This window comes from Megascapheus bottae, chromosome 16 (genome assembly GCF_031878675.1).
Source record: "Megascapheus bottae isolate mThoBot1 chromosome 16, mThoBot2.hap1, whole genome shotgun sequence".
Taxonomy (NCBI): Eukaryota; Metazoa; Chordata; class Mammalia; order Rodentia; family Geomyidae; genus Megascapheus; species Megascapheus bottae.
Window position 1 is genome coordinate 54,940,152 of NC_143524.1, and position 13,699 is coordinate 54,953,850.

Genomic DNA, 13,699 nt, shown 5'->3' on the forward strand with positions numbered 1-13,699 from the left:
ACTATTCTGAGAATCAAATTAAAGAGTTAATCAGGGTATAATATCCCAGTCATTTTGGGGAGTCCTGAACCCCTCCATAATGAAGTTATTAGCACTCAGGGAACTGAGTTAGAAGTCATTTTAATAGCAGCGCAGTGGCTACTCTCTGCTTTTGGGCTCATAGAGAGCAGGCCTGACCTTCTGTGGGGTTGAGCTCTTAAAGGTAAACACCACAGGCAGGTGATCAAAACCACCCACAGGTGATCATCATGGTATGCTGTCACCTGATGTTCACAGTCAATAACCACAAGGATGGAACCACACTCAGGTGGTCATAACCACATGCAGGTGGTTGAGCAGATTAAGCATTGCAAAAACAAAGCAGAATTTGGCAGCTAAGCTTACCAGGTTACTATATTACAACTCCTTTGTAAATAATTTTTGACAGAAGACAGACAATAAGCTGGGTCAAAGCTCAAGGCTTCCACAAAAATGAAGACTCATGCCAATTCATATTCTCTTGTTTCCTCTCATGTTTTTCCTTTATTTTACATCATTTTTCAGAAATGACTCTGGTTTCTTCATTGTTAGGTTGATAGGCAAAGATTCATCTTCTGTAACTTCTTCCAGCTGACTCAGGGTATTGCCCCCCCTCCGTAGCCAGACACCTAGCCTTACCCTATTTTTGCTAATCATAATCATTGCTTTAACACTTTATACTTCTAGCTTTTATTTTCATTTGAATCCTAGAAGCACTAGACACAGCCCATTCATTACCTTGGGGTTACCTGTTTTTAAAAAAGGCAAATTTTTTCCAGTCTGAGTTTAACTCTTAAGAGAATCTTTGAATTAAAAAAAAAAAAGACAGTTTTCCTTAATGCGAGAATTACAAGCACCATCACTGTATCAAGAATTCTAGATTAGCATATGCTTTTTTATGTCTATGTAGTTATGTTTATATCTTCAAGACCATGTCCATAACCTTGGGTACCCAAATATTGATTCATTGTTCTTGTACTGTTTGGATCTAATGTCCACATATTAAGGATACCACATGCCTTTTGTTCCTTTGGTCTTGACTTATCTCATTTAACATGAGTCCCTCTAGTTTCATCCACTTCCTAGTGTATGCCATTTTTTTCTTGTCTGTTGGCTATGTAGAATTCATATATATATATATACACACATACATACATACATACATACATATGTATAAATGGTATCCATTCATCTGCAGTAGGGCATCTGGGTTGTTTCTATCACTTGGCTATTGTGAATAGTGCAGAGATGTACATGGCTGAGCATGTGTTCTTATCATATCCTGGGTTATGATGCTCAGGGCAGATGCCCAGGAGTGATATGGTAGGATCGTAGGGAAGGTCTATTTTCAGTTTTTTTAAGAAACCTCCAAACTGCCTTCTAGAGTAGCTGAACTAGTTTACATTCCCACCAGCAGTGCAGTAGGGTTCCCCTTTCTCCACAGCCCCACTAGCATTTGTCGTTGTCTGAGTTCAGAATATTGGCCATTCTAATTAGCGTAAGAGTTGTTTTTATTTACATCTTCTTTATGACCATGGATGATGAGCATTTTCTCTTATGACCATGGATAGTGAGTATTTTCTCATGTTTTTCTGCCATTTTAACCTCTTCTTTTGATAAGTCTTTAGTTCCCTTGCCCATTTAGTGATTGGTTTGTAGAGTTTGGGGGTGGTTAGTTTCTTGAGTTCCCTGTAGATATTAAACATTTGTCTGATGTATTAATTGGTAAATATCTTTTCCCAGTTGGTTGGCTGTTTTTCTACTTCAGTAGCTGTGTTTGTATCTGTGCAGAAACATTTTATTTTTAAGTAGTCCCATTTGTCAAGTCTCTCTCTAATCTGGAACTCTGTTTAGGAAGTTTTTGCCTGAGCCTATGAGTTCCAGTGTCTCTCCTACTGTATCATGTAACATTTTCAAGATTTCAGGTCTATTATTGAGGTCTGATCCATTTTGAGTTAATGCTTGTGCATGGCGATAGGCTGGGATCAATTTTTAGTTTTCTGCATGTAGTTGCCCAGTTTTCCCAGCACAAATAATTGAATGGGCTGTGGCTGTGATTGTTCCACTGTATATCTCTGGTTCCTTTGTCAAATATAATTTGGCTATAGGTATGGGGTTTTATTTCTGGATCTTCTATTCCATTGATCTTCTGGTCTATTTTTGTGCCAATACCTTGCTGTTTTTGTTATTATGGCTCTATAGTAGAGTTTGAAGTCTGGTATTGTAATACCACCTGCATTGCTCTTTTTGCCTAGAATTGTTTTGGCTATTCTAGGTCTTGTCGTTCCATATGAACCTTTGGATTGTATCTTCTATTACAGTAAAGAATGTCTTTGGGATTTTGATGGGGATTACATTGAATTCGTGTATCAATTTTAGCAGTATGACCATTTTCACTATGCTGGTGAAAATGAGCATGGAATATCTTTCCATTTCCTGGTATCCTCGTTCTTTTGTTAGGCTTTCATAGTTTTCATTAAATAATTCCTTTACATCTTTGGTTAATTCCTAGATATTTTATTCTTTTGGGAGGTATTGCAAATCATTTTCTTGATTTCTCCTTCTGTTTGTGTATTGTTGGCTTATAGAAAAACTGCTTTGCCACTTTGCTAAAGTGGTTTATTAGTTCTAGGAGTTTGGGAGTGGAGTTTATTGGATTGTTCAGGTATAGGATCATGTCACCTGCGAATAGGGATAGTTTAATTTCTTCTTTCCCTATGTGGATCCCTTCGATGTCCTTCTCTTGACTTATCTGGCTAAGGGTTCTAGCACTATATTGAAGAGAAGTGGAGAGAGTGGGCATTCCTGTCTAGTTCCTGATTTTAAGGTTAATAGTTCTAATCTTTCTCCATTTAGTATGATACTGGCTATAGGTTTGTCATATATGGCTTTAATTATTTTAAGGAATATATCTCCTATTCCTATTTTTTCTAGTGCTTTCAACATGAATGGATATTGTATTTTATCAAATGCCTTCTCAGTGTCCAGAGAAATTATCATATTATTCTTAGCTTTAGTTCTATTGATATGATGTATTACATTAAGAAATAAATACATTATTACATTAAGAAATACTACATTAATTAAGAAATACATTCAATTACAAAATAGTATTGAGACCAAATTACATCACACAGATAAAACCTTTTTTAACCCTTCTTTAAAGTTTTCCTAGAGGGCAATTTTAGAAATAACAATAACATCATCCCCATCAGATTTCCAGTGTCAGGTCTGCAAGGAAAAGAGTGTGAAGTTGGTCCACTTGGCCCATCTGAGTAGGTTTAGATGAACCGTCGTCATGCCTGCTTATTCTCGTCCACCATGTGAGGACTCCTTTTAGGGCCTATCCCTTTCTCTTGATACTTAAATACCCAAGTAGTTTTAGACAGACAAAACAGACAACATTTCTGCTACTAATAAACCTTCACATTTAAATTTGTAATACTTGAAGGATTGACCCCAACCCCATTTTCCCAGTTGCATACAGATACCAGGCAAGCCAAAGTAAGTGCAGACTGCTTTGACCCCAGCAGGGCAATCAATCTAAGTCTAGCTGTAAACATTCCATCACAGGCCCAGCCGAAAAGCCCTTCATGTCCCTTGGCCTAGTGACTTTTTCATTAACCTCCTTGCTTAGACCTTATAGAAACCAAATCCTTTTTCTAGCTCAGATACAGGCTCTAAGTCTGAGTGAAGACTGTTTCCCTAGTTGCTCTATCTCAATTAACAGTCCTCACCTGTGGAAGAGGTCAAGTCCAGCCTGTTTCCTTCCTTTCTCCATTTTCCCCAATACTTGTCTCCAGATTTTAGCCAAAGGAAATAAACCCCAAATTCACTGATGCATTTTTTTTTCTAATCCAGATAACCTGATTACAGTGTAACAGCTTTATGCCTTAAAATACCAGATCTCATTTTACTCAAATCAAGAGATCCTTAAAAAGCCTATTAAACATTCAAACCTGATGATTTCTTTTGGAGCTTAAACTCACCCATTTAACTTGTTTGAGTGTCACGCCCATTGGTGTTTTTCAGATTAATTTAGTGACATGAGCCACAAATGTTGGCCCATTGTCAGGTTCAGTTACCTGTGGAATATCAAACCTAGACACTATTTCCTACGGCAACTTCTTAACAGTCTGTCTTAACTGGGTAAGCCTCTAGTCATGCTAAGACAGTATCTACAAAAATAAGCAAATACCTCTATCACTATTTCCCTGGCTTTTCCTCAGTGAAATCTACCTCCCAGAACTCTCCAGGCAAAAGTGCTATGAGCTCTGACTCCTTCTAGAACAGAGGTTGTTTTATTTACTCACTGACAGCTGACACACTTAAGAGACAATACTATGCACAAGATTTTTCAGGTGAGGAATAGATTCATGACAATTGGTATAGCTTCATTTCCCCATGTGGGTGTTTTGATGTGCTTTGGCACAAGTTATCTAATGCACAAGAAGTATCTTCTAATGTCTTCCATCCTGAAAGCTACATTTGTTCTCCCATCCAAAGGTCTTCATTTGAGTAAGCAAGCTTTTAGGGGAGTTCAGGAAGAGGGGCATCACTACTGATAGGCTTCACTTCTTTTGCTGCCAGCCTGTCTGTTTAGTCAGCAGCCTTGTTTCCTTCGGTGATCTAGGCAATGTATAATGGCCACCTTTCAGGGGAGTCAGATTCTATCCAACAGTGCCAGGATTTCTCTTACATTCTTTGTCCTCCTCCCACAGCCTCAGGGACATGCCTCAGGGACATGAGCTGTGGCAAAGTATATCTGCTGTCTGTGAAGATGTTTACAGTATTTCCTTGGCTTACTTTTAGAGCTTGAGTTAGGGCAATCAGCTCTGCTTTCTAGGCAGAGGTGCCTCTACTTGGGACCCTGGAGAACTGGTCCCAGGTGCTAAGTCCTAAGTCAGCACCCCTTCTAGCTATTTCTCTTTACCCAGAGACAGAAAGCCAGTCATAAGTTTGTCAAAGGCTTTTGTGAGTTGGATAGGGCCAAGGGTGGTGCTATCAGGACCTGCTTTAATGAGTCAAAAGCCTGTTGTTGCTTCTCTTCCCAATTTAGGGGAGGATCTCCTCCAGCTACAGTTGAATACAAAGGCTTAGCTATTTCAGAAAATCCTGGAATCCAGAGGTGACAGCATCCTGCTGCCCAGACTTGTTTTAGTTGAACGGGAAGTATCTTTAGAATGGCTTCAGTTCTCCTTTTGGACAGGGTGTGCCGTCCCTTTGACTCATAGCCCAGATAAGTAGCCTAGGATGTGTAAAGTTGTGCTTTCTTAGCTGATACCTTGCAGCCCAAATACTCCAGCTTTTTGAGCAAGTCCCAGGTCGCCCCCTCACAAGCCTCCTTGCTTAAAACTGTCAGGGGGAGGTCATCAAGGTATGGCAAGTTACTTCAGGATGTGTTGTGTGAAAACTACTAGGTTTTGACTGGAGGCTGATTTCAGAGTTGGAGAGTGCTTAAAGCCTTGTAGAAAGCCTTGTCTAGGTTAGCTGGCCAGAGAAGCTTCCCTCAGGGTCTGTCCATTTGAAGGTAAAGATGAGCTGACTGGCTTTTGCCCAGGGCAGATTTCATGCTGGCTTCAGTCTCCTGGAAGGTGGTTGTGGCATGCAGCTTTGAAGCCATGCGATGGCTCCGGTCCCATTCCTTGGAGGTAAAGAGGATCTGTTAAACCTGCTGTCAATTATCCCACCTGGGCTAATGCGTAAATAGACCCAAAGAGTCGAATTATAGCCTGAGTTTTGGGAGAAAAAGCAGGGGGTAAGTTATGCTTGATGTTCCTGTGTTTCTGAAGAACTAGGGGATCTGGTTTGGGTGGCTCTCTCCCCCAAGATGATCCCATAAACTGGTCTAACAGAAGGGCCAGTTTACATTGAACTCCTGCCATTCAAGCTCAGAGAGCCCAGAGATGGCCCATGAGAGTTGGCTCTACTCCTGAAATCAGAAAAATGTTCAGGCATTAATTCCACTGCGCATATGCCCTATTGGTAAATAGAAACAACCGTGCACAGAGAAAAGTAATGAATAAGTGGCCCCACAGACAAGCCTCACGTGGGACTTGAACCCACCCAAAGCCAACACTCATTTGTCCTGTTCTAGTTCTGGTTCAGTTCACGTTCAGTATGGTACACAGAACATAAAACACTCACTAGTCTTTCTTAACTGTTGCCAACCTGTTTCAGTTGGTCCAACACATGGAGTGATGTGTCACTACCATCTGAGGTTGGACTGTAGAGCCATGTCCAACTCACCTATGAACCTATTTAAGGTCAGCACATGTCAGCCTGTTTCAGCCGGTATACAGAACACAAGACATTCCCAGTCTGTTTGACCCGGTGCACTGGACACAAGACTCTCACCAGTCTGTCAGTACACAAAACATTCACCAGTCTCAGTTAGCACACAAAACACTCACCTCGAGAGGATTTTAGACAGACTTCTGCTTAACATTGACCACAGGAAGTATCCGGCCAGGAAACAGTACTGCCCTTCTCCAGGGCTGAGAGGAATTTCTCTCAGTGGCCACCTGCTTTGAAAGGTTGGGGTCACCCATCCTAGACTTCCTGAAATCAAGGCCTGAAGCTGGGATCTCACTGTGGCCTCTAGTGTAATACTTAGCCATTTTTGGGGGCCCTGAGCCCCCAGGAATAAAGTCACTCAGTGAAGCAAGCTAGGGGTCAATTTACTAGCAGCGCAGCAGCTACTCTCCACCTTTAGGCTGATAGAGAGCAACCCTGAGCTTCAGTGGGCCTGAATTTTTAAAGGTAAAGACCACACGCAGGTGCTTATCACTCCACACAGGTGGTCATCACTGTATGACGTCATTATGGTGCCCATAGTCACTGACCACACGCAGGTGCTTGAACAGGTTAAGCATTGCAAAAACAAAACTGAATTTGGCAGCTAAGGGAAAAGTTTTAGAACAGTGCCTGCCAGTGATTTATTGTTGCTGTTAATTATATAGGCATGATCCCTTGAACTGCAGTTGAAAACTAGCTAGGTAACTAAGAGGACACTTTGTGGAAGTAAGTAAATAATGGGAGAAGATTAAGGCGAAACATTATGTTGACATTTTCAGAGTACGAAAATGAACTTCACTGGTAAGAAAATTCCATATTTGACACTATAGCATATTCTGTGGTAGCTGGCAGAGGGCTAGATTAGAAGACTTGACTGGAAAAAAAATAACATAGATGTACTGTGTGTACAGAGCTGTTCACTATCTTTGAGTGAAGTAGTTGGTATGTTTTGGGAAGATAGGTTTAGCTACAGTATTTAGGGCCATTGGAAAAGAACCACAGTTTAATAGGCAAAATAATAACTAGGTTTGGATGCTAGTAGGAGTATTACATAGAAAATGACCAGGTTTGACACTTAGAATGGATGAAAATGAAGACCTAGTGAGTGGACATTGTTCTTCTTTTTCTTGCCTTCTAGCTCACATGCCTGGCCAAGTGTTGCAAAGCTGACTGTCTGACAGAAGGTTCTATTAGCAGAAAAGCAGATGCCATGATAAGCCATTGAGTTAGGAGTGGAGGGATACAGTTTCCTGGGTAGTTAGTTATAAATGTGGAATTGGGAATGTTGCTCAATGGTAGACCGTGGCAGTTGGTTCAATTCCTAGTACCACAGGAAATAAGTAAATAAATAAAATTTTAAAAACTCTTTGGTTGGGAAACTATGACAACAGACTCATAATGAACAACACACTTTTCTACCTTATGGTTTTCATTTAAAGGTCATGAAATTTATTAGAAAACAACTTTTTTAGCTTTTAAGTAAAAGTTGTTAATAAAACCAAGAAATGACATTCTTAAAGAAAAAAACTACACCTTTGATTTCTGATATATATCTTCTACAGATTCATTTGTAATAAGGTACTAGTTTGAACTGTAGGCACTTAATTTTTCTGTAATACAGGGAAATATTCTGGAAAAATGTTTATTCTGACTAGCATTCTTAAAGAAAATTGTTAGTATTATGAATTGTCATGGTATTTATATTGTACATCTCCTGTCATTAAATATTTTCCCCATATTACAGATTGATTACCCTCAGAGATACAAAGTTGATACTCAGAAGAATAGTACTGAAAGCCAAATATATTTTTTGTTGTCAAGTTTCATGTCAAAAAATAATGCGGATGAATGTATGTCATTCCTGGAGACTTCTAAAGGAATTATCTGACATAATTCCCTAACTTACCCTCTGCATTCTTGGTGGTGCTGACTTTTATTGCAAACATATGCTTTAAATTTATAGTATGTCAAAAATACAACACTTAATATTAATTGCAAAACTTGGGAAGAAAAATGCTTGCTGTGGCCAAACTTAATGTGACATCTTGGCAATATTGAACGTGTATGAGGAAAATACACTCAGTATCTATCGATTTAAGAATGCTCACCATTCTGAAAGTTAAATGAATACAGTCACAGCAGGCTTGAAGGAAGTGCTCATCTTATAGTAATCATAATTATTCTGTCATGAAAACGCACATATCACAATGCATCAGTATTTAGAAAGTGCCCTAGTTTAACATCTTCTAATTAGACAGAATGAAAGCTTTAGAATTTAATTTAGACTTAGTACAGCATTCATTTTTTTTAAAGCACTTAGCATGGGTAAGCAGGCTATAAGGATTTAGTCAGTATTTACTTGGCTATACATTGTTTCATTAAGCAAACATTGGTCAATGCGTCAAATACAGTCCTTGTCCTCAGAACTTACGATCTAGTGGTGGAGACAGTATTATATGCACTTGTATTGAATGTTACCGAAATGTAAATTATGTCAGTAATGTGTTTTAGGCAGACTTAAAACTTAGTGTTTCTCCTTGGGCTCTAATAGCAAAGATTAGCAATAGAGCAAAAACTTGATACATAAGGCCATATAGTATGAAGCTAATTGAATGGACCTCTAGGATATTGAAACAAAAGCCATATAATGAATGATTGCTGTCCTTAAGGTGCTATGTTATCTCTCATCTCTTTTGCTGTTCCTTTGTTATCTCATATTGTCACAATATCTCACTTTGTTATCTGATATATTGGATACATTTGTATTTGGTTACTTGAAATTGGACAGGGAAGGGGGGAAAACCAAGAGGGGGGGTGGGAGGGACAGTAATGGGGACCAAGACATGTGGAAGGGTATCAATGTGTGTGAATTAATGCACCTTCTATCTGGCAAATATCATGTAACCCTTTTATTAAATACAATAAAAATATTAAAAAAAACAACTTAGGGTTTCTTTCTAGGTTGTAGAAGAAAATCTAGAAGGAAGCAAGAGAATCACATAGAATTACTTGTAAAATGCTATGAGAGAGTAGAATTTAATTGCTATAAATACAGGACCTTTTCTCAACCATCAGCTTAGCATGGTGGTACTTGCCTGTCATTCTAGCTACATAGGATATTCTGACTCTATGTAGAAAGTCTGGTGGGTCATAGTTCCAGACAACCTCAAGGAAAGTCTGAGTTACTTCATTTCAATGGAAGAAACTGGGAATCATGATACATGCCTCTTGTTCTAGCTACAGTAGAATGTAAAACATAGGAGTATTATGACTCAGTTACATGCTTGGACAGGAAGTAAGAACTTACCTAAAAAATAACAAGTCCACAAAAGTATAGTATAGTGACAGAATTCCTACTCAATAAACTTGAGGCCCTAAGTTCAAACGCCAGTATTGCCAAAAAATAAAAGGCATGGATATTTCAGCAAATGTAGAGAACAATATACTTGAGAAAAAGAGCAGCATTGAAGAATTGATTTATTTAGAGAATGGTCAGCAGTTAATAGTAATGTAATTGTAGATAAGCACTTATCTGTCCTAAACACCATTTTATATTAAATTTTGTATATAGTTCAGCAGGCTGAAAGCCTATGAACCTCTTCTGAGGATGAAGCTAGCAAGTTCAGATCTGTGCTTTAGGAAGATTTCTCTACGTTTGCAGATACTATCTGCACTGATAACAGATTGTATATATGTGTGTGTTTATATGTATAATGATAACTAATAACACTAATAATCATGGAAGAAACACCAATGGTGGCATCTGAAGAACAACTGAGCCCTCATTTACCATAGTGTGAAACAGATGTGTGCATTGATGGTGATTGAGAGACTAGTCAAGCATGCCTGTGTCTAAATAGTTACTGACAGTTGTTTGTCCACAGAGAAGAAACTCTTCATGTCAACTACCCCGCCGGGAATTGATACCTACAAGCATTAAATGATTTAATATTTTTAGAAAGCTTACCACTGTTTCTTTTATTTAGTAAACCCAGAAAATAGTAGCTATTACTACATGCATCCATTCAATATGTATGAATTAAGTATTTAGCATATGCCATACACTGTCCTAGATGTTGGATATACATAGTCTGTTGAAATGGCATTTAGAATACTGCCTTGCATCTCACATTCCTTACCAAGGGTTGAAAAGCTAACTCTCTAACTATTAGCAGAAAACCAGAATTCTGCTGTGAATCCATCAGGACCAGAGCTTTTCCTTGTTTGTTTTCCTTGGTTGTTATGGGCCTATTTAAGTGGTTTATATCTTCTGGGTTCAGCTTAGGCAGTTTGTATGTCTCTAAGAATTTATTCATTTCTACTAGATTTTTCATCTTATTTGAGTATACATTTGGAAAGTAGTCCTTCATAATCTTGAATTTCTTGGATGTTTGTTGTAATGTTTCTTTTGGCAACCCTGATTTTGTTAATTGTAGTCTGTTTTCTTCTCTTCATCAATTTAGCCAGTGGTCTGTCAATTTTGTTGCCATTTATCAAAGATCTAGCCTTTTGTTTTGTTGACTTTATATTTAGTTTTTTAAGTCTTCATTTTATTGATTTCTTCCCTAATTATTACTTTCTCACTCCATCTGGTAGTCTTGGACCTGGTTTTGTGTTCCTTTTCCTAGCAGTTTCAGTTGTATCATGAGGTTATTTATTGTCCAGTTTGTTTTCTTTATATGTGTACTCAGAGTTGTGAACTTTCCTCTCAGCACTGCTTTTGCATTCACAGAGGGTTCCAGCAAGATGTATTTTCATTTCCCTTGAATTGTATAAGACATTTCTGATTTTCTGTTTTATTTCTTCAATGACCCATGTGTGGCTCATCAATGTGTTCCTCAGTCTTCATATGGCTGAGTGTTTTCTCCAGTGCATTTTGTGGTTGAGATCTAGTTTAATTCCATTGTGATCAGATAGGAAGCAAGGGGTTACTTCGACCCTTTTGTAATTGTTCAGGCTTCTTTCATGTCCTAGGATCTAGTCAGTTTTGGATAATGTTTCATAGGCTGCTGAGAAGAATGTGGTTTAAAACACTGTACATGTCCATTAAGTCCATTTGGGTATGGTATCTTTTAATTCAGAAGCTTCTTTGCTAATCTTTCTTTTGGTTTACCTGTGTCCTGTTCTGAGAATGGAGTGGAAAACTCTCCCACTATTATTGTTTTGGTGTTTGTCATATTCTGTATGTCTGAGTATTTGTTCAATGTATTTTGGTGATCTATTATTGGATGCATAAATATTGACCACTGTGATTTCCTCTTCTTGGATCATTTCCTGTATTAATATGTAATGGTCTTCTTTGTCTCTTTGTACTGATTGTAATGAGAAGTCTATTTTATCACTTACCAGTATGGCTATTCTAGCCTTCTTGCAAGATGCCTTTTCATGAAAGATCTTTTGTCATCCCTTCACTGAGGATTTGTGTTATCTTTGACTATGAGAAGACTTTCATGGAGAGAGCAAATGATTAGATTTTGTTTTGTGGTCCAGTCTTCTACTCACCATCTTTTGGCTGGGGAGTTGATATTTAATGTTACTATGGAGAAATATGTCATGTTTTTCCCCTGCAATTTTGTTGTTTTCCTGAGTGTGCTTCTTTTTGTGTTTACTAAGTGTTCCAGTGATTTTTATTCAATGCTGTGTTTCTTTAACTTTGTTTTCTTCAGATTGTTTCCCTTAAGAAACCTTTCTAGTGCTGTAGTTGGCTGGCAAGGTCTCTCTGTGTGGATGCTATGATCAGCAATTCTTTGCATAGATCCTCCAACTGGACCTGGCAGCATTTCATGTGGGGATGTGCACATGCACTTTTAAGAGCCCCCCCCCCCTCTGTGTTCACTGTCTGGCATTAGAGGTCTTTCCCAGAGTCAGAGACCATGTTGTATCCTCATAAGCGTTAGAGACGTGTCATGGCTGGTCAGATATTAAGGGACCCACCAAGATCTTTCCCTGGATTGGGGCACCCACTAAGTCCAATACCGGGCTCAAAGCTCCACCTTCCCCTCAGGATGAGTTTGGGGGCAGAACTCTGTGAGTGGTGTCTTCTAGCCTTCTCTCTGGTTCCATGTGTGATGTTTTTCTTCATATGAAAAAAATGCCTCACCTTTTATTCTTTTCTTTAGGTTCATTGTGGGAAAGGAAGAAATTCCTACACATTCTTACTCACCAGAGATAGCGTATGCAAAAGTGGAACAAAAGAAAGAAAAACTTGAGGAAAAACCAAGAAGAATGAACATAATTGGTCTACTTAGGAAACTTTTGAATTCAGTGTGAGTTTTATAGCTTGAAATTTTAGTACACTTAATCTTACATATTTGGTATTTTTATTTTTCCTCCAAGTAATTGTGTTAGTTTTCTTTCTTTTCACTAAAATCTGTGCAGTAGAGTTTTATTAAAGGCATATGATGTTGAGTGAGTGTTATTCTTCCTCATGGGCTGGTAGCATCATATGTCAAATAGATTTTTAGAAAGTTACAATATTTTTCTATTTCAGGGGGAGTTGCAGTAGGCAATGATAGGGAACTTCATGAAACAGATTTGTATGTGCTGATTGAACATAAGATGAATAAGGAACTTAAGGAAAGGTTATTGTGTAATGGTGCAGGTTTTAGATATCAGACTAAAATAAAATATCTTTAGTTGTTCTGTTATACAAAGAATGAAATCTTTTATTTGACCATTTATATTCTCAGTGTAGACATTTAATGGAATAAACTTAGTGGCTTCATTTTAGAAGAGTCAATAAAACTAATGGTGGTAATGACATTTTGGAGAGGGCAGAATGAGCAGGCAATATTAAAAATGAAGGGACTCATTGTACCAAGTGTACTAATTTACCAAATCAGAGTCCCCATCTTTCACTCATATTCAGCCTTTTGTGACTTTGAATATGTAATTTAATCACTGTGTATCTCCACATTCTTACTGTTACCTGGGGTGAATAGTCTTCCTTACTGATTATTGTGAGTACTGAACAAATAACACATGGAATTGCCTGATATGATGTATGAGAACAGAATTGAGTCAAATTTCACTGAATTGAAGAGGTTTCTTCTATTTTAGCATATTCTGAGAAAGAAATCTCAGATGACAGGAATTGTAGAGAATATATAATAAGCAAGTTCAAAAATAGTTCTGGGTTACATTAGTGGAGGAAAGGGAGAGAAGATACCTTTTAATAGAAGCACTTGCAACAATAGTTATGGAGAAATACAAAAACTGAATTATGCAGTGAATGAGGTTACGGGTGTCGGAACTGGTGAGGCAGCAGCAGAATTTCTTTAAGTTACTTCAGTGAGCCAGCCTACTGGGTGAAACAGATACAGAATTATCCAGAAGCAAAGCAAATGATTCAAGAGATTGGCAGTCTTGGACATGAGAAGCCATT

General features: G+C 38.2%; 1 protein-coding gene across 1 annotated transcript in view; it reads left to right on the forward strand.

Annotated features, from left to right (window-relative positions):
- The window catches only part of Tmem135 (transmembrane protein 135), a 203,174-nt gene that overhangs the window by 173,774 nt on the left and 15,701 nt on the right, over positions 1-13,699 (forward strand). The window contains exon 8 of the mRNA XM_090348589.1: positions 12,435-12,581. Within this exon, the coding sequence (XP_090204715.1) occupies positions 12,435-12,581 (147 nt within the window). The remainder of the gene's footprint in view (positions 1-12,434; positions 12,582-13,699) is intronic.